Source organism: Tiliqua scincoides, chromosome 1, assembly GCF_035046505.1.
Source record: "Tiliqua scincoides isolate rTilSci1 chromosome 1, rTilSci1.hap2, whole genome shotgun sequence".
In the NCBI taxonomy this organism is placed as follows: domain Eukaryota; kingdom Metazoa; phylum Chordata; class Lepidosauria; order Squamata; family Scincidae; genus Tiliqua; species Tiliqua scincoides.
The window spans coordinates 281784137-281802534 of NC_089821.1; the positions used below are offsets into that span (position 1 = coordinate 281784137).

General features: G+C 49.2%; 1 protein-coding gene across 4 annotated transcripts in view; it reads left to right on the forward strand.

The window, feature by feature from the left end:
* The window catches only part of DNMT3A (DNA methyltransferase 3 alpha), a 103517-nt gene that overhangs the window by 11418 nt on the left and 73701 nt on the right, over positions 1-18398 (forward strand). For all 4 annotated transcript variants that reach the window (XM_066626769.1, XM_066626772.1, XM_066626771.1 and 1 more), the window contains exon 2: positions 3514-3752. In XM_066626769.1, the coding sequence (XP_066482866.1) occupies positions 3684-3752 (69 nt within the window). In that variant the 5' untranslated portion in view covers positions 3514-3683. The remainder of the gene's footprint in view (positions 1-3513; positions 3753-18398) is intronic.

The following is an 18398-nucleotide window of genomic DNA, read 5'->3' on the forward strand; positions in this document are numbered from 1 at the left end:
ATATAAGCTTAAAATTGCAGAATCAACACCAGAACCAGGGGATATCCACTAAAATTGGATGGCAGGAGAGTTAGAATGGACAAAAGGGAATATTTCTTTACTCTGTGAGTAATTAAACTGTGGAACACTTTCCTACAGGATGTTGAGATGGCACCTGGCCTAGGCCTTTCAAAGGGGATTGGACAGATACAGTGGGTTTTCCTTTTCTGCAGGCTTGACCTTTGTAGATTTGAGCATCTGTGGATGCTGAGCACACAGCTGAAGGGCCTCACTGGAAGTGACTTTTTGTCACATTCGGGAAACATTCTGGGGTGTGGGAAGACTCCTCAGAAGTCCTCGCGGACACAACTGGAAGCCACTTTAAGTTTGCATCGGCAACTTCCGAATGTGTCCTGAAGTGTACTGAAACGTGTGGAGATCAGGTGTGGCCCCTGAAGGGACGGCCTCAGCCTCTAGGTTGCACCCCATCCTGGAGATGTAATTATAACAGATTTTGGTACTCATGGGGAATCCTGGAAGGGATCCCCTGCGGATACCAAGGACCCATCGTATATGGAGGAAAAGCCCATCATGGATTACAAGCCATGACGACTTTAGACAACCTCTGGGTTTTAGATATAGGCGGGCTACCTCAGAATGCCAGATGCAAGGAAGTAGTAGCAGGATGAGTATCTTGTTGCCTTGAATACTCGCTGAGGCATTTGGGCCACTGTGAGATACAGGAAGATGGCGAGATGGACCCTGGTTCTGACCCAGCAGGGCTCATCTTATATTCTTATGTTCTAAACTTGTCTCCGAAACTGTAATGGCCCAAAAGGATGATAAAGCAAAGTTAGGTGAGGAGGGGGAGAGTCTGTCACGGAAGCATTTGTAGGCCAGTCTTCAATTTTCCTCTCACGCAAGTTAGGCATTGGCGGGGTGGTGATCTGCTGTCACTGCCAAGTCATCTGGATGTCTTCTGAATGCATCTTGTGGCAGTCGGCAAATGCTCCAGAAGGTCTCTGGATGGTTCGCGAGCTATATATATGCAGGCTCTGTCAGCTTTCTCAGTGCATTTCTTAAGTTAACAGTATAAACTGGCTTTGGAAGAAAGTGGGGGGAAAACTGGAGCAGAGTCCGAAAGTTGGACGCAGGTGTCTTGGACGGTGCCTTAGCACGGGTGCTAAGCGGATTCTGTCGCTTAGCAGCTGTTTTTGCACCAAAAAGTCAGCTCAGTTTTGGTGGTTCTGTTTTACACGTGCCAGAAGGCCATCTTTCTGTGTTTGACTTTTGTTGGAATCGAAGGTTGATCAGCTTCGCTGAAGTCATTTTGCCTTGGCCCTGCTGTGTGCTCTGGGAAACCGATGCCCCCTTCAGATTCTAGAGGTTGTCCCTGGGTGTGTTGCTGCTCCAGGCGAGCGCAGAGGTGGCTGTCCACTGCAGCTGGAGCCACTTCTGCTTTCATAGGGCAGTTCAGCAGGAAGGGCTTGTGGTGGTGGTGGTGGTGGGATCTTAAAAGGCACCTGCCACACTTCTTCTGGCCTCCTGGCTATGAAATACACTGGAGCCCCCTGGAGGCTCATCCCTTCTCTTCCCAGTTTGGCGTCTCATCAGAGTGACTCCTCTTGCAGACCAGAGTGATTGGCAGACTCCAGGCGGCTCTACTTTCTGCGTGGGAGAGAGTCGTGTTGGGAATGATCCCTCCCCACAACCCCTCAAGGGGGGAGCACCAGCCCCCGTCCTACTTGAAATGGAGTGAGGCACTGCTGAGTGAGCAGCAGTGGGAGGAAGACTGTGGCCCAGCCAATGGCAGCGTGGGGGCTGATGGGAGCCTGGCTGTCTTTGCTGTGCACAGTCCACAAGGAGAAGAGAGGGGAGCATCCCAGGAAGGAAGGGAGGGAAGCTTGGTTGAGCTCCAGACCTGCCTGAGAGGGGTGAGTGGTGCCTACGGAGCAGCTTCTTCCTCTGCTGGCAAGTGGGCTGGCAGCCCAGGCGTGACAGAAGGCAGCTGCCTTTGGAAGAGACTCTGGGTGCAGGGACGGGGCTTCCTTGGTCTCTTTTCTCCTCTAGGGTGATCCCAGTCGGGCTATTTTTAGCTCCCTATGCTGGAAGGAAATCAAAAAGCTCTTTCCAGGAGGAGCTGTGTGTGCCGCTTCCTTGGTATGGGGAGAGAGAAGACAGATAGGTGGGCTGACTGATACGTGTTTGGTTTGGAAAGATGTGAGTGGTGGCTTCAAAAGGGTCTTTTCTTCCTGCTCTTCCTATTTAAGGCACAGGGTGGCTTATATGGAGCTCCCAGGAACTGGATCAGGCCTGTATCCATGTAGCTCCATCAACTCTATAGCCATGAAGAGTCCCCTGCCAGCCCCTTCAGTGGCTTGCTTGACAGCAGAGAGTAGTGGGATGGGTGGCACGTTGGCCATGCGCCAGAGACCCTGCCAAAGCCATACTGGGAAGGCAAAATGCTATGCCATGGAGTTGGGTGTTGGGAAGTAGCCATGGCACAGAATTCCATATCAGTAACATTCTTGTCCTCCTACAGGGATCTGACTGGTCTCAGTGGGGAAATTGGTCAGTGTAAGGAGGACTTTGGAGGGGGTTGCTGGTGTTTCCTATGTCGTTTTGTCTTTCTCTGTGGCTTGGCTCGCTTCTTTCAGTGTGGCACCCCGTGGCATGAGCTGTGCATGTGGCAGTGGTAGGGCTGCTCTCTCACACACTCCATGTGTGTGTTCATGTTTGTAACTGCTGGGGGGAGGGTGTTGGTGCCATTTCCTTCTCAGCCGTTGTGGAAAGAAGGGAGGGTTGGGTGCCTGGCTGAGTGGACAGCAGTTCCTGGAGTGGTGTGGTCTTGGTAGGAGTGAGGCTAAGGAGTTGTTCAAGTGTCAGATACTTTCAGTGTGGGTAGGCAACCTGCGGGAACTGGCCCCCCTTCTCTGCTGCAGAGTGTCTGCTTGCCCCAGCTCATGTAGGAAAAAGCAAGGCTGCCCCAGGGTCCAGCCTGAGGCTGACATGTGTGCATGGTGTGGCGGTTTCTCCCCGTGCGGCAGGTGTGCTTACTTGAAAGGCTGACCAGACTTAAGAGTGTGGCCAGTGGCCCCTGAGGGCACCTTCCATGCCACCCCAGGCTCTGGCTTTCTTCTCCAGCTGCACTCCTGAAGCAGCAACTGAAGTGCCTAAGTGCTAGAAGTGTCTCTGGCAGCAGCAGCAGCAGCAGACCTGTGGTTAATATGTCCTTGGCTTTTCCATAGCAACAGGTGCTGGACTTCCGTCTCCTGCGTGGGGCAGCTGCTGCCTGGGGGTGGGGGAAGTCTTTGGGCTGGATGAGTGTTGGAGGGGGAGGGGGTATTTTCCATTGCTGGGTGGGCTGGGATGGGAGGGCCGTGGCACGGGGGGGGGGCCAGCCTGTCTGAGTCAAGGCTGTGGCTTGTTAATGATTGCCCACAGCAGGGATGGGAGAGGCCCTGGCAGCGGCTCCCCATCTGTGGACACGCAGAGTCTGACCCCCACCCTCCATCTCTCTCTTTCTCCTTGCAGGTGGCAGGGAAACCAGAACAGACACGTCAGCAAGAAGAGGGGCCCCCTTTGCCACCGGGAGCAGCTCAGCCAATTCTGTCTAAATTGTGCTTTGAGTTTGGATCTTTTTGTAAATTGGGCCTTGCAAGCAATCATTGGCAGCTCTCTGTGACTGCCCTGCTTCCTGCACGATGCCGTCCAATGGGCCTGTTGACACTACCAGCCTTGCTGCAGACCGGGAAGCAGCTGATGCTCACAAGGTAAGGGGTCTGAACTGGAGCCTGGATCTGTCCCTGGCTCCTCCCCACAACACAGCTGCCTGCATGAGGAACGGGAGCTCCCTCCACTGTGCAATGCTCATGACTTCTGTGTCTCCAGCATAGGAGAGATTTTAGTCCTGTTCAGGTTTGGGGGGTGAGAACCTCTGCTGTGATGGGGTAGCTGAGGGATGGCTGAACTGCAACTGCACGGATAGATCGGATGCACCTTGGATGTTATAGGACCAAACCAAAAGTGGGGAAAACCCTTCAGGAAAACCCCTAAGGGCTGCTAAGACACAAGAGAGCTTCAAACCCCCATCGTGCTATGTGCTGTGCCCACAGGACAGTCTGCCATTGCCACATATCCAGCACAGGAGTGGGCAGAGGGGGGAACGAATGTAGTTCAGTGGGAAAGCTGCCTGCTAGACATGCAGACAGTTTCCAGTTCAGTCCCCGGCAGCATCTCCAGGTAGAACTGGGAAAGACCTCTGGGAAGCTGCTGCCAGTCACTGTGCAGACAAGCCTGAGCTCAGTGGGGAGCCGTCGTGGTCTGACTTGTGAGAGGCGTTTCCTGTGCTCCAGGAGTTGCAGACCATGTGCTGGGAGGTGGTGCGGGGGCCAGGTGCGCTGTGTGAGTGCCTTCAGCCTTCTTCTAAAGCCCCCTGGGACCGAGAGGTATGTGAGGGAGGTGATGAAAAAGGATAGTATAGTGCCACAGGTCCCACCTAAAGCACTTGTGCTGCTTGGCACATGAAGGAGACCCTTCCATAGTTATCAGAATTGCTGTGCTGAATCAGCCCAAGGGGTCCAGCACACTGCTTCCTGCAGTGGGCAGTGCCACACCCACACCCAATGCCACACTAGAAAACTCACAAGCAAGTCATAATGGTGATCGCCAGCCCCTGCATGTACTTGTCAGGCATCTTGCACCTGAACATGGCAGTCCTGCACTCACTGTTCACCAGGGGTGCACCAGGAGTACACTTTGTTCTGGACAACGTTGCATCCAAATTGTTACTTTTTCTCTCCTTCCCACTGGAACCTGTCCTGGTTTCTGTTAAATTGCTTGTTTGTAATGATTTCTGAAGCTTCCAGAGTAAGGGTAGTGCATTTATTTGTGGACAGAACTGATACAGCACTCTTCTTATCTTCTCTTGTTTTGGAAGTGTGGTTTGTGACATGTTTGCTGATATTTATGAATTTACAACATACTCCACCTTCCTCAATTGATTCATTGTGGCTGTCAACCATAACTGTAATGACGAATTCATATTCATAACGAATATGAATACAGTGGAATAAACAGCGATAAGAATAAACAGAGAGAACAGTAGAAAAAATTTCAAAAAACCCGAATGCTGAGGAAGAGGCAGCAGACTGATGAAGGACTGTTGAAACAAGAAAGCCACCAGTAGGCTCCCAGAAGTGAAAGGGTGTGTGTGTGTGTGTGTGTGTGTGTGAGAGAGAGAGAGAGAGAGAGAGAGAGAGAGAGAGAGAGAGAGAGAGACCTCCCTTCTCTTTCTTTCCTGTATCCCTCTCTACTACACCCCATTCGAAAGTGCTGGTCCTTCATTATCAAGGCAAAATGAAGTGACACATACAAGGGACGTTTAATCTTATTTTGCAGTGACACTGTTGTGGGACTGTTGCAGAGGTAACAGGAAGGGACATCTGCTAATTTCACAAAACGAGGGACAGAAAGGGCCACCCAGTGACAGTGTGTGTATAATGTCTTTGATGCAAAACAATCCCCCTTGCGTGAACTCTTTTTCGCCCCAAGAAGGAGCTATGGTAGCAGCAGCATGTGAGCCAGGGCTGTGAGAACTCCTGAGGAAATTATCTCCCCTGTGTTGGATGATACTGCACTCCTGAGCCACTCAGAGTAGGACGCTATGGTGTGCAAGTGGATTGCATGGGAAGCAGGGGATGTGGCAGTTCCAGCAGGCAGCAGTCTGTCAAACCACACAGCAGCCTCTGCGCTTTTGTCTGGGGTGGTTGTGGTGGTATATCAGTTCAAGAGGTTTTGCAGCCAACCTACTGTTTCTGGAACAGACCCTCGGTGTCCTTCCCAGTTTCCTGTCAGAATCTGTTTTCTCAAGCAATGGGTTGAATTGGGTTTTGTGTCCAACCTACATTAGGCACACTCAGGCATAAGAATTTTTGGAATCAAGGGTCCCTTGCTTGCCAGTGAGCAAGAGCGGCTCCCCTGCCAGGATGCATTTTGATGCTTTGCTTGCATAGTCAGTTGTCACATCTCTCTGCCCTGCAGATGCTACTGTGGATTTGATTTTTAAACCCAGAGGTTCAGTGCTCTCCTGTGAAGGGTTTATTTCCCTAGGCAGCCCCCACCCACCCAGCATGGGATAGTGGCAGCAGATATAAACTAGCAAGGTACTCCCCTGTTCAAGGAAGGGAAAGCAGATAACAGGATGGAGTGCATGACCACTAGGCAATCACTCAGTCAGCCTTCCTTCTCCTGGTGCCCTTCCCTGACAGGTAAATAGAAGAAGTTAGGAATCAATTGGTCTTGCACTAGGTTTATAAATTAGGTATGTAAACTATAAACATCAAGGAATTGCTTAAGACAAAAGCAATTTGGAACTGGAAATACAACTCCACTCTTAGGTTTGACTTACCTTTTGGCAAGTGAAAAGAAAGAGATACTGATCCCTCCCCCCCATGTGCAGAGCAGTAAGGATTTGGTTTAATCAGTGAAGGATATTGTGTAGGTATTTTTGTTCCTGTTATAAGGATCTGGGTGCTTCACACAACCCCTTTTTAACGTCAACCGTTTTTGAGTAGACTAGATATTCCTAAATTTGCAGGTGTTTTGGGAAAAGTGAAAGCCTTGTGACAATGGAGGAAGTTGCAATGCCATTCAAAATCCCTGGGTCCAGATGGCTTAATTTCTGAATTTTATAAGCTATTTTGTAAAGAAACTATCTGAGGTACCCTTCGTCAAATGGATTTAGAAAGTGCATAGCTACATGGCTAACCCTTTTCAGTCGAGCACATGCGTAGTTTTACCCTCTGGTGCTAATATCACCTTCTTACCTGGTTTACTAACCCTTGTACATGCAACATGAAATTGCCCTTGAGAGAAGCAATCTTGTCTCGCATCAATGCCAGCCTGTTTTAAGAAGTGTCTCTGGGACTTATCATTGCGCACTCTGAACAGGCATTGCAGTTGAAAGGCTAGTCTGACTGGGTGACTGGGATGCGTGGAATAAATACAGCTTCCCTTTCTGCACATCCTTTAAAAAAGGCAGCGCTGATGACATTGTGTCTGAGGACCTGGATTTGGAACCATTGCAGAGTTTCAGTGGATGCAGATGATGTAAAAACATTCCAGGTGTGTCAACCTGTCAAGTAAGATGGTGGACTGGCATTGCGGGGGGACTCGTGTGTTGAGGAATTTGACAGGGGAGTTCACTGTCTGTTCTGTGTTTATTGCCGTATCAAACGAACGCCGTCTGGGTGCTTTTACTGCCTTCTTCATAAAACACACTTCATCTCGACATGCAGTTTTTATTAGCGATCCATAAGCAAGAACCATGCCAAATGTCAGCTTCCTAGCAGAACGGGAAACAGGAGATCCAATGATGAGTACGTGAATCAAGCTTTTGTTTTTGCAGGCGTCTCCCCTATATCCGCGGGTCCGGTATCCATGGTTTCACTTCTCCATAGTTCTCCACGCCCTCCCCCCTCTGCTCCCCATGCCCATTACCTTTATTTTTCTTTATTTTATTTTACTTTTTCACTTAACACGGAACGAGTGTCTTGCTTAATACAGGAAAGCGACATGCAGGCAGGCAGCCTGCGCACTGAAGGGACACAGCCAGAATGTTGATAGAAAGCAGGAACTATCCTGCTTCTTGTTAATGTTCGGTTATGTTAATGTTCTAGTGCACAGGCTCTCTGCCTCGCTGTCATGTTCCTATGTTGAGCAAGAAAGGAAAAGAAGGTAAAGAAAAACGAAGGTAATGGTAATGTGGCGGGGGGGGGGTGTTGTACAGTACTTTATGTAGGGTTCCCCAATATCTGCAGTTTCTGTATCCGCAGGAGTGGGCGCCCAGAACGGAACACCCGTGTTTACGCAGTACAGATAATACCCTCTTTAGTGAAGGCAATTAATGAAACTATTTGAGTGAAAACACTTACGGTAGAGCTATTCAAACTGGGGCGTCACAACCTGGCAGCCCTGGCCTCTGCTCCCTTAAGGGGCGGGGACAGGGGGAAGGCAGCAACGTTTTCCCCAGGATCGTGTTGCTAAGGGGGGCTGCAGGGACTGGGATGCACTCACCAGTCCCAGCAGCAGCCAGTCGGGGGTGCGGGGAGCCCTGCGTGAGTGTCTGCAGGGCTCCCCAACGTTCCAGAAGTGAAAGTGGAGCGATTGTGCTCCACTTCCACAAAACCAGATGTGGAGGGCATTTGCTCCGCTTTCACCTTTGGAAGGCTGGGGAGCCCTACAGACACTTGCGCAGGGCTCCCCACGCCCCAGGATGGCTGCTGCAGGGACTGGTGAGTACATCCCAGTCCCTGCAGCCCCCAGTCCTGGGGATCGCATTGCTGCCTCCCCCCCCCCGCCCCTGTCGCCTCCCTCCCCTCCCCTGCAAGGACTTACTGCAGTTCTCAAACTCACTGAGAGTTTGAAAACCACCGCAGGCTTATGGGGATTAATTGTGACTCAGAAGCCCAAGTAATGGGTCCAACCTTTCAACCTCACCTTTGGTTGTGGCTTCAGTTTGTGGCTTCTAAGCTGAACAACTTGATCCCCGCCCAAATAGACCCTGGCCTGATCGGTTTAATCACCTGTTGTTTTGAGCCATTGGGATTTTGTGTTTTCTTGTATTTTACTGAATTTTTAAATTTTAATCTTTATCATCAGCTGCCTTAAACAACCCATTTTGTGGGAGAAATAGTCAGGATAGAAATATTTTAAACCAGGGCCTTTAAATTAAGGGAATTAGAATGTCTTCTAATATTCACTAGTTGATAGACATAATTTACAGTGTGAACAGTTGTAATCGGAGAGGGACTGCTCTTTTTTGATGCTAAAAAGCATTTGACTGCTGTGAATAGAAATATTTACCAACTGTGTTGCTGCTTTAGCCTGGGGAGATTGCTTCAAGGAATGGGTGCAGTTAATGTACGGAAACCCAGCTGCCCAGATACTGGCAAATAGATATTTGTTGGAGAGAAACAAGGCAGGAACGGCATCTCTCTCAGCCTGTTGGATCTTTGGCTGTAGCTGCATTGATGGCTGGATGGATGGCTGGATGGATGGATGGATGGATGGATGGATGGATGGATGGATGGATTTATTTATTTATTTATTTATTTATTTATTTATTTATTTCCTGCCTTTCCCATGCCAAAGCAAATGCCCAAGGTGGCTTACAAAGCTCCATAACAAAAGTACAAGTAACGCAATAGGTAAAAAGAAAAATATCAAAGCATTAAAGACATTAGTTTTAACAATAAAACATAAAAACAAGACAAAACAAACTTAACACATATAATTGAGCCATTGGGATAGCAAATTAGTCTAGGGAGTCAGAGCCCAATCCTGATGGGGTGCCCAAGGTTGGCACGCACTGTCGCAAAAGTGCCATAAGGCCCCCCTGTGACAGTTAGCACCAGCCCAGTGCTGGAGCTGGCCCAGTGCAAGTCTGCACTGGGCCAGTGCCAGAGACCGGCTGGACACTGTCTGGTGCTTCGGGTGAGTGCAGGGCGGCAGAGAGTGATTCGGGTGTGGCGGGAGGCATTCTGGGGTGGGGAGAGCGTGGGGGGAGGCGGGGCAAGGGGAGGGAGCAGGGCAGGAGGAGGCAGCTCCACCAGATCCATTGCCCCAGGTTGAGTCACAGGGCTGCTTTACTCTACACTGCCTAAACAGCCAGTGGAGAGTCAAATAGGCCCATTGTGGGGCTTCTTACCTTACCCAGGGGAAGGAGACAAATGTCCCCTTCCCCCGAGGAGTGTTGGGAGCTGCCATTTTGGTGCTGCTGCAGCCCTGGGCACCAGGCAGCTCAGGAGTGGGCTGTTGGTTAAGCCACTGTAGTATATCGGAGGCAAAGAGGGCAAATATTCACTCAGCAACCAAATGCCAGACGAAACAGGTATGTTTTGAGCCCTTGCCAAAAAGTCATGTGGGAGGGAGTTGTTCTCAATTCCCCTGGAAGGGAATCACATAGTTGTGGCACCACTACAGAGAAGGGTTTGCCCTCGAGCCAATTCCCCTCTCACTTGGTATAGAGGCGGAACCTTCAGAAGAGTTCCCTCAGATGACCTAAGAAAGCAAGTTGGAATGTATGGAAGGAGGCAGTCTTTCAGTTAGCCTGGACCCAGATCATGAAGGTTAGAGCTAGTACTTGAATTGGGACCAGAAACGAATAGGTAACCAATGTAGCTGCTGAAGCAGTGGTCCAGCAGAGTCATATCATCTAGCACCCATAACCACTTGAGCCGCCACATTCTGTGCCAGTTGCACCCTTCGAACCGTTCTTGCCACATGGATGCAATGGGACATGGGGAATCCAGGATAGTTTTCTATGCTGCTGATATTGTTCAGTTTGCCAAACAGCTAAATTCAGATAGGAAGACTGTGGAATTTTCAAAGGAGTTTAAGGGGATTTCTGGATGCCAGTGAGTCTCAATGGCTGGGACTGAATATTTCTAGATCACAACTGAACAAGTTAATAAAGTTCCCTTGGAAAAATGCCCTGGTGAAATACCTGCAGGATTTTGTTGGAAGAGAACTTTCAGTACTTGGTGATGAAAAACCATATGAAGTCCCAACAGGAGGCTGAATCTAATATGGAAAGATGTGCTTAATTGCAGATTTCACAACCAGAACAAATTTTGAAGTTTAGAATGAATATCTTGCCAACACTTTCATTTATATTTGTTAATCTTGCAGTGAAAGGAGAACAGTGGATTTTGGAAACATGGCTGAAAATTTTTTGAGATATACAGGGGATCCCATATCCACTGTTTCACTTATCTGTGGATTGGGGATCTGCAGGGCCCCCTTGCCCTCAGGGACCCTCAGGGCCCACTTCCCTTGCTTCTGGAGAGTCTTTTGAGCCCAGCAGGGATCGCCCGTGTCCACCCGTGGCTTCTGCTGGGATCAGAATGACTGTAAGTAGTGAAAAACGCCACTTCTGGTATTTTCAGCAAAACTAGAAATGACATTTTTATACCTTTAAAAGGCATTATGAGGACTGGTGAAGCACACTCAGCCTCTACTGGGCTCATAAGATCCTCCAGAGGCAAGAGGAGCTCCCTCGCCTTCTGAGGGTGGGGGAGGCATCCCCCCGTATCCACAAATTCATGTGTCTGCAGGGGGTTCTGGACTGAAACCCTAAGGATACGGAGGCATGCCTGTATTTGAGAAAAGAACTGCCCCAAGTGGCGGCTAGAGCAGTGTATGAAGAGAGATGGTAGTAGCCTAGCAGTAGTGGAGGCCTAGCAATAGCGACCTAGCAGTCTTCCCTTTTCCTGTTTCCCACCTTTCTTTTGTTGGATACACAGCTGAATGGAGAAAAACCTTGGTGGACTATCCACTGCCACCAGCTCAGGCTATAAGACCAGAGAGAAGAACCATCTGGGCAAAAACCTGTTTCCAAGAGATCCTGTTAAAATCCCGAAGCATCTGCAGACGTGACAATCCATTGAACTTCTGCCTAATCAGAGATCAGGCAGACTAAGGGTTTAATAGAACAAGTTTTATTTAAAAATCTAAACAGTGAAAGGAGAAGAAATTGGGGGGGGGGTGATAGCAGTTTGGGGGAAAACATTAGAGACCAAAGTGGAATTGCCAAAGTTGCAGTTACCACCAATGTCCTGTAATGGAGCCATAATCTGTTTGCCTTGTGCTTGCTGGGAGAACTTTATAAATGGTCTGAATTAAAACAGAAAACTGACAAAACCTAGCTAAAAATTTTCCCTGTCTATGTCGCTTTCATGTAGGAATCTCCACCCCTATTCACTTACTGTGTGGCAAGTGGTGCCTCTCTCTGAACCCCATGGAGTGGGCTGTCAGGCAGCTGGAAGGGAAAAACTGAGCATTCTTGTGTGCTGGGGGTTTTACATTCTGCTGGGATGACTTCAATGCACTCTCTGGTTGTTTCCTCCAACCAGATAGCCTGGAACCTGATAGGCAAGAATCCAAGCCAGGTCTTCAGGCACATTCCAATTTCTGATTGAAACTTACTAACAGGCCAAAGAGAAGCTGAATTCCCCCTCATGGCTAATGGCAACTGCAAGGCAAAATCACAATAACTGCCTGTAGGACGATTCCAGCAGTGAGTGGCACAGACACTGTTGGTGAGAAAAAGGTGCCCAAAATATGGGAAAACTGGCAAAAGTATGTAGGAACACCAGGGAAACACATGGAGATTAAACCACCAGAGATCTGTTTAGGAGCCAACTGGCAGTCACGTGCCAAGCTCACAACTTCAGATGGGTTTCAATAAATCTTGTACATTGCAATAGCTTTGAAATGAGCAAAGGACCTGAAATAATGGCTAGAAAAATAATTTGTGGAACATATTATTTATTTAATTAAAAGATTCATATACCACCTTTCCTATACACAAGGCGGTGCTGAAAAATTGAAAATATAATACATTGAAAAAATACACAAATAAAAACACTAAACACAATTTTAAAACAATACAGGATTAAACTATACGAATAAAAATATTAAAACAATGGCATAAAATCAGTGACTGAAGATAAAAAGAGTCCCTCCAAACCAAGTGAAATAAGTTTTTAGATCCCTCCAGAAACCATATAAAGAGGAGGCTGTTCTCAAATACTTTGATTGCTGATTCCAGAGATGTGGTGCCACAACAGAAAAGGCCCTGCATCTTGTCGCCATCCCCTTGGCTTCCAATGGCAGCGATATCCTAAGCAGGGCCCTGTCTGATACCCCAGGCCTACAAAATTGAGAGTCAGAAAAGTTTTTCCCAAACTTTATGGTGGTTTGATATGAATTTGGGGTGCCGATTCCAACAATGGTATAGCCCTATCACAACTAGTTTTGGAGATATAGTATAGCCTCATTAGTCAATGGTTCAAGCAGCTTCCTCATGAGGAAGCCATGGTGTAAGCTTCCTCATGAGGAAACTGCTTGAACCATTCACTAAAGAGGCTATGCCGTATCTCCAAAACTAGACGTGATAGGGCAAAACGGATGCCATTTCTGGAATCAGCACCCCAAATATACCCAGGAATCGGTGTAACGTTTAAGGAAGCAAAATGTGTGTTGGCCTGTGTAATTGTAGGGGTCATGCAGGATTCTATGGGGGAAAGCAGTCCTTGACATCCTATGCCATACAGGGCTTCAAAAGTCATCATCAATATCTCGAATTGGGCTTGGAGTAGAACAGGCAGCCAGTGCAGCCACCAGAGCAATGGCTTGGCAAACTCAGCACACCAAGCTCCAGTGAATAACTGGGCTGCTGCATTCTGCACTAACTGCAGCTTCCAAACCATTTTCAAGGGTTGCCCCATGTAGAATGCAGTAGTCTAAGCAAGAATGCACCAGGGCATGGACCATCATAGCCAGATCCAACTGACTCAAATATGGTCTCAGCTGATACATCAGCTGGAACGTTGGTCTTTACTTGTTTATTTAATTCTGTACTTCTGGAAAAAAAAGAGAGCGAGGGAGGAAGGAGAGAGGCGGGTGGCAGACAGGCTGCAAGATGAAGAGGCATATGGAGAAGTGGGAGGAAAGAACCTTGGAGCCAGGAGATGGGGATCATGGCTGACGGCGAGAACCTTGGCTTGGTGTAGAGAGCAGTGGTGAGGAGCAGCTGGTGCAGTGGATGATGGATATCAATCTTGGGGGGGACAGGGACTACATGGCAGTGGTGGCAAGGAAAGCACCTATGCGGAGGCTGTAGCTGTCCAAGGGTGCTGCAGTAATGGATGGGGGTCTTTAGAGTAGGGGTGTCCAAACATTTTAGCAAGAGGGCCACATCATCTCTCTGACACTGAGTTGGGGGCCGGGAAAAAAAGAATTAATTTATGTTTAAAATTTGAATAAACTTACATAAATGAATATATTAGAGACAGAACTTATATGAATGAATGAAGATCTCATGATAACTCAAGGCCTATAAAAGACCTTGTGCAAAGCAAGGTCGGTTTCACAGACACGAAACAGCAAGAGACAGAGGGAGCCTTTAGCCCGCAGTTTGTGCGAGAGGTCAAGCAGTTGGCCCTCGCGCTGAGAGTAGTTGTGTTGGGCCAGCGTGTGCTCCAGCAAGTTTCCGGAGGGCCAGAGGCTCATTGGAAACTGGGGGTTCCCCGTGGGCCAGATTGGGGGTCCCTAAGGGCCGCAAATGTCCCCCGGGCCCAAGTTTGGGCACCTCTGCTCTAGAAGGAGCACAGTGCAGCTGGAAGGGTGCTGCAAGACAGCCTGGCAGGGCAGCATTCACGGTTGTGGTTGCCCTTTGGCTCTCAAAGGTTTCAGTGGGCATCCGGAAAGTATGGCATGGGGGAAAGACTCAGTGTGGGAAACAATTGCCTGGCGTGCTGTCCATGAAAAAGCCCATTTAACCCCAACCAACAGACATATGATTAGGATTTGATTTTTTTCTATCACATCCCCTTATGTTTCCTCATATTGGGACCTTCTTTGCCGGTGCGTCCTCTTGCCCAGTTTGGAGTGATCGTTTTGGAGCTCTTCAGCATCTGCTTTGGCCAGTATTAATGTCATCAGTGTCAAGCAGATAGCAGAAGTTTTCGGGGGGGGGGAGGCAGAATGAGAGCATGTAGGAGGGCGATTTAAGTTGGTCCTGGCAGGAGGAGGCGGGTTGAAGGAGTAGAAAAGTGAGGAAAAGCAAAAGCTACAGAAAGGAGGAAAGCGGGGAGAGCCAGTAGCACAGAGGAAGGAGAGAGGAACAGTAAAAGTACCAGCCCAGACAGGTGGGGTGAAGGAAGGAGTGGGGCTACAAAAGGGAGGAGCCAAGCAGGGCTGGCCTTAGGCAATTTGACCAATTTAACCAAATTGGGCCCTGTGCCTGGAGGGGCTCCACAGTGGGGTGACAAGCGGAGCATTGCCGCTGGATGGTCCTCCAACCCTCCCACCCACCTCTGGGTCTGATTGGCTTGATATAGGCCCCCCCAGAAGCAGTTGGTGGTGATGTTGCTGCTGAGTGCCTCGGTACTGCTGCTCATCCTGAGTAGGGGGCACTGTAAAAATGTTTTGCATTGGGCTCCACTGCCACCCCTGGAGCCAAAAAAGCAAAGGACCAAGGCTGGAACATGTGATAGGCGAGAAGCAGGGGAAGGGAGAGCTGAGAGAGGCAATACAGAAGAGCCTTTGCAGAAGGGAAGGGAAGGGAAGGCTTTTCCTGCGATTCACTGAGATTTAGCCTGAGATGTACTAGATTAAAGTTAGACAGAGAGTACACTTACATTCTACCTGCACAGATGCTTAACTCACTGTCTTTTCTTAATTTGGCCCAGGAGGCACACTTACTGCTTGCAGAAAGGGGCAGTCCCTAACCCCTTTGAAGCATAGCTGCCCTCTGGACTACCAGGGGCAGTTGCAGATACCAATAAAAACGGGGCAGAGAAGGGACCGCTGTAGATGGGGACAGTGGTGGGAAAATACAAGGAGGAAAGGGAGACTGACAGTATTGAGAAGGGGACAAAATGTGGAGGAAGACAGCAGAGCAGAATCATATAGTTGGAAGGGATCTACAAGAACATCAAGTTCTACCCCCTGCTAGTGCAGGTAATCCTACAACATTCCTGATAGGTAGCTATCCAGCAATTGCATGAAGTGCTCCAGGATGGAGACTCTACCACCTTCTGAGGCAGACTGTTCCACTGCCACATAGTTGGTACTATCAGGATGTTCTTCCTAATGCTTAGTCAAAATCCCCTTGTAATTTAAACTTGTTTGTCCTGGTCCTGCACTCTGGAGCAACCAAGCTGCTCCATCCTCCACATAACAATCCTTTATAATTGTTGTCATGTCACCATGGTTGGTCCTTTTCCAAACTTGCCCAACTCCTTCAATCTGTCCTCGCAGAGCATGGGCTACAGCCCTTCTTCATCCTAGTCTACCTCCCCTAGGCCCGGTCAGGTATGCAGCCAAGAATTGCATTTGCCTGCTTTGCTGTTGTGTTACTCTGGTGACTTATGTTTGGTTTGTTGTCTACTCCAGGGGTGTCCAAAGTTTTTGGCAGGAGGGCCACATCACCTCTCTGACACTGTGTTGGGGGCCGGGGGGAAAAGAAGAATTAATTTACATTTAAAATTTGAATAAATTTACATAAGTTTATGGTATTGGCAACCTTCAGTCTCGAAAGACTATGGTATCGCGCTCTGAAAGGTGGTTCTGGCACAGCGTCTAGTGTGGCTGAAAAGGCCAATCCGGGAGTGACAATCCCTTCCACACCGGGAGCAAGTGCAGTCTGTCCCTGGTCTGTCTCCCTGGCTATGGGCCTTCCTTCTTTGCCTCTTAGCCTCAGACTGTTGGCAAAGTGTCTCTTCAAACTGGGAAAGGCCATGCTGCACAGCCTGCCTCCAAGCGGGCCGCTCAGAGGCCAGGGTTTCCCACTTGTTGAGGTCCATCCCTAAGGCCTTCAGATCCCTCTTGCAGATGTCCTTGTATCGCAGCTGTGGTCTACCTGTAGGGCGCTTTCCTTGCATGAGTTCTCCATAGAGGAGATCCTTTGGGATCCGGCCATCATCCATTCTCACGACATGACCAAGCCAACGCAGGCGTCTCTGTTTCAGCAGTGAATACATGCTAGGGATTCCAGCACGTTCCAGGACTGTGTTGTTTGGAACTTTGTCCTGCCAGGTGATGCCGAGGATGCGTCGGAGGCAGCGCATATGGAAAGCGCTCAGTTTCCTCTCCTGTTGTGGGCGAAGAGTCCATGACTCGCTGCAGTACAGAAGTGTACTCAGGACGCAAGCTCTGTAGACCTGGATCTTGGTATGTTCCATCAGCTTCTTGTTGGACCAGACTCTCTTTGTGAGTCTGGAAAACGTGGTAGCTGCTTTACCGATGCGCCTGTTTAGCTCGGCATCGAGAGAATGAGTGTCGGAGATCGTTGAGCCAAGGTACACAAAGTCATGGACAACCTCCAGTTCATGCTCAGAGATTGTAATGCAGGGAGGTGAGTCCACATCCTGAACCATGACCTGTGTTTTCTTCAGGCTGATTGTCAGTCCAAAATCTTGGCAGGCCTTGCTAAAACGATCCATGAGCTGCTGGAGATCTTTGGCAGAGTGGGTAGTGACAGCTGCATCGTCGGCAAAGAGGAAGTCACGCAGACATTTCAGCTGGACTTTGGATTTTGCTCTCAGTCTGGAGAGGTTGAAGAGCTTTCCGTCTGATCTGGTCCGGAGATAGATGCCTTCTGTTGCAGTTCCAAAGGCCTGCTTCAGCAGGACAGCGAAGAAAATCCCAAACAAGGTTGGTGCAAGAACACAGCCCTGCTTCACTCCGCTTCGGATGTCAAAAGGGTCTGATGTGGAGCCATCGAAGACAACAGTGCCCTTCATGTCCTTGTGGAAGGATCTGATGATGCTGAGGAGCCTGGGTGGACATCCAATCTTGGGGAGAATCTTGAAGAGGCCGTCTCTGCTGACCAGGTCGAAAGCCTTTGTGAGATCTATGAAGGCTATAAAGAGTGGCTGTCGTTGTTCCCTGCATTTCTCCTGCAGTTGTCTAAGGGAGAATACCATATCAGTGGTGGACCTGTTGGCTCGGAATCCACACTGCGATTCTGGATAGACGCTCTCTGCAAGTACCTGGAGCCTCTTTAGTACAACTCGGGCAAACAGCTTTCCTACAACGCTAAGGAGAGAGATGCCGCGGTAGTTGTTGCAGTCACCCCTGTCACCTTTGTTCTTGTACAGCGTGATGATGTTTGCATCCCTCATGTCTTGAGGTACTCCACCTTCTCTCCAGCAGAGACAGAGGATTTCATGCAGCTCAGTGACGATGATCTCTTTGCAGCATTTTAGGACTTCAGCAGGGATGCTGTCTTTTCCAGGTGCCTTGCCAAAGGCAAGGGAGTCCAGGGCCACGTGAAGTTCTTCTAGGGTTGGTTCACTGTCAAGCTCTTCCAGCACAGGCAGGCACTCAATGTTGTTCAGTGCTTCTTCGGTGACTACATTTTCTCTGGAATATAGCTCAGAGTAGTGCTGCACCCAGCGTTCCATCTGCTGCGCCCGATCCTGGATGACCTCGCCTGTGGCAGACTTCAGAGGGGCAATTTTCTTCTGTGTTGGACCTAGGGCCTGCTTGATACCATCATACATCCCCTTGATGTTGCCCGTGTCAGCTGCTATCTGTATCTCGGAACAGAGCTGGAGCCAGTAGTCGTTAGCACATCTCCTGGCAGTCTGTTGGACTTTGCTGCGAGCAGTTCGGAGGACCTGCAGGTTGCGCTCACTGGGACAGACCTTGTATGCTGCTTGAGCTCTCCTCTTTTCCTCAATGACTGGTGTCAACTCCTCAGAGTGGGCTTCAAACCAGTCTGCCGCCTTGTTGGTCTTCTTGCCGAATATGGACAAGGCGGTGTTGTAAACGGTATTCTTGAAATGTTCCCATCTGCTGGATGCGTTTGCGTCGGCCGGGCCTGGAAGAGATTCCTCAAGCGCTTG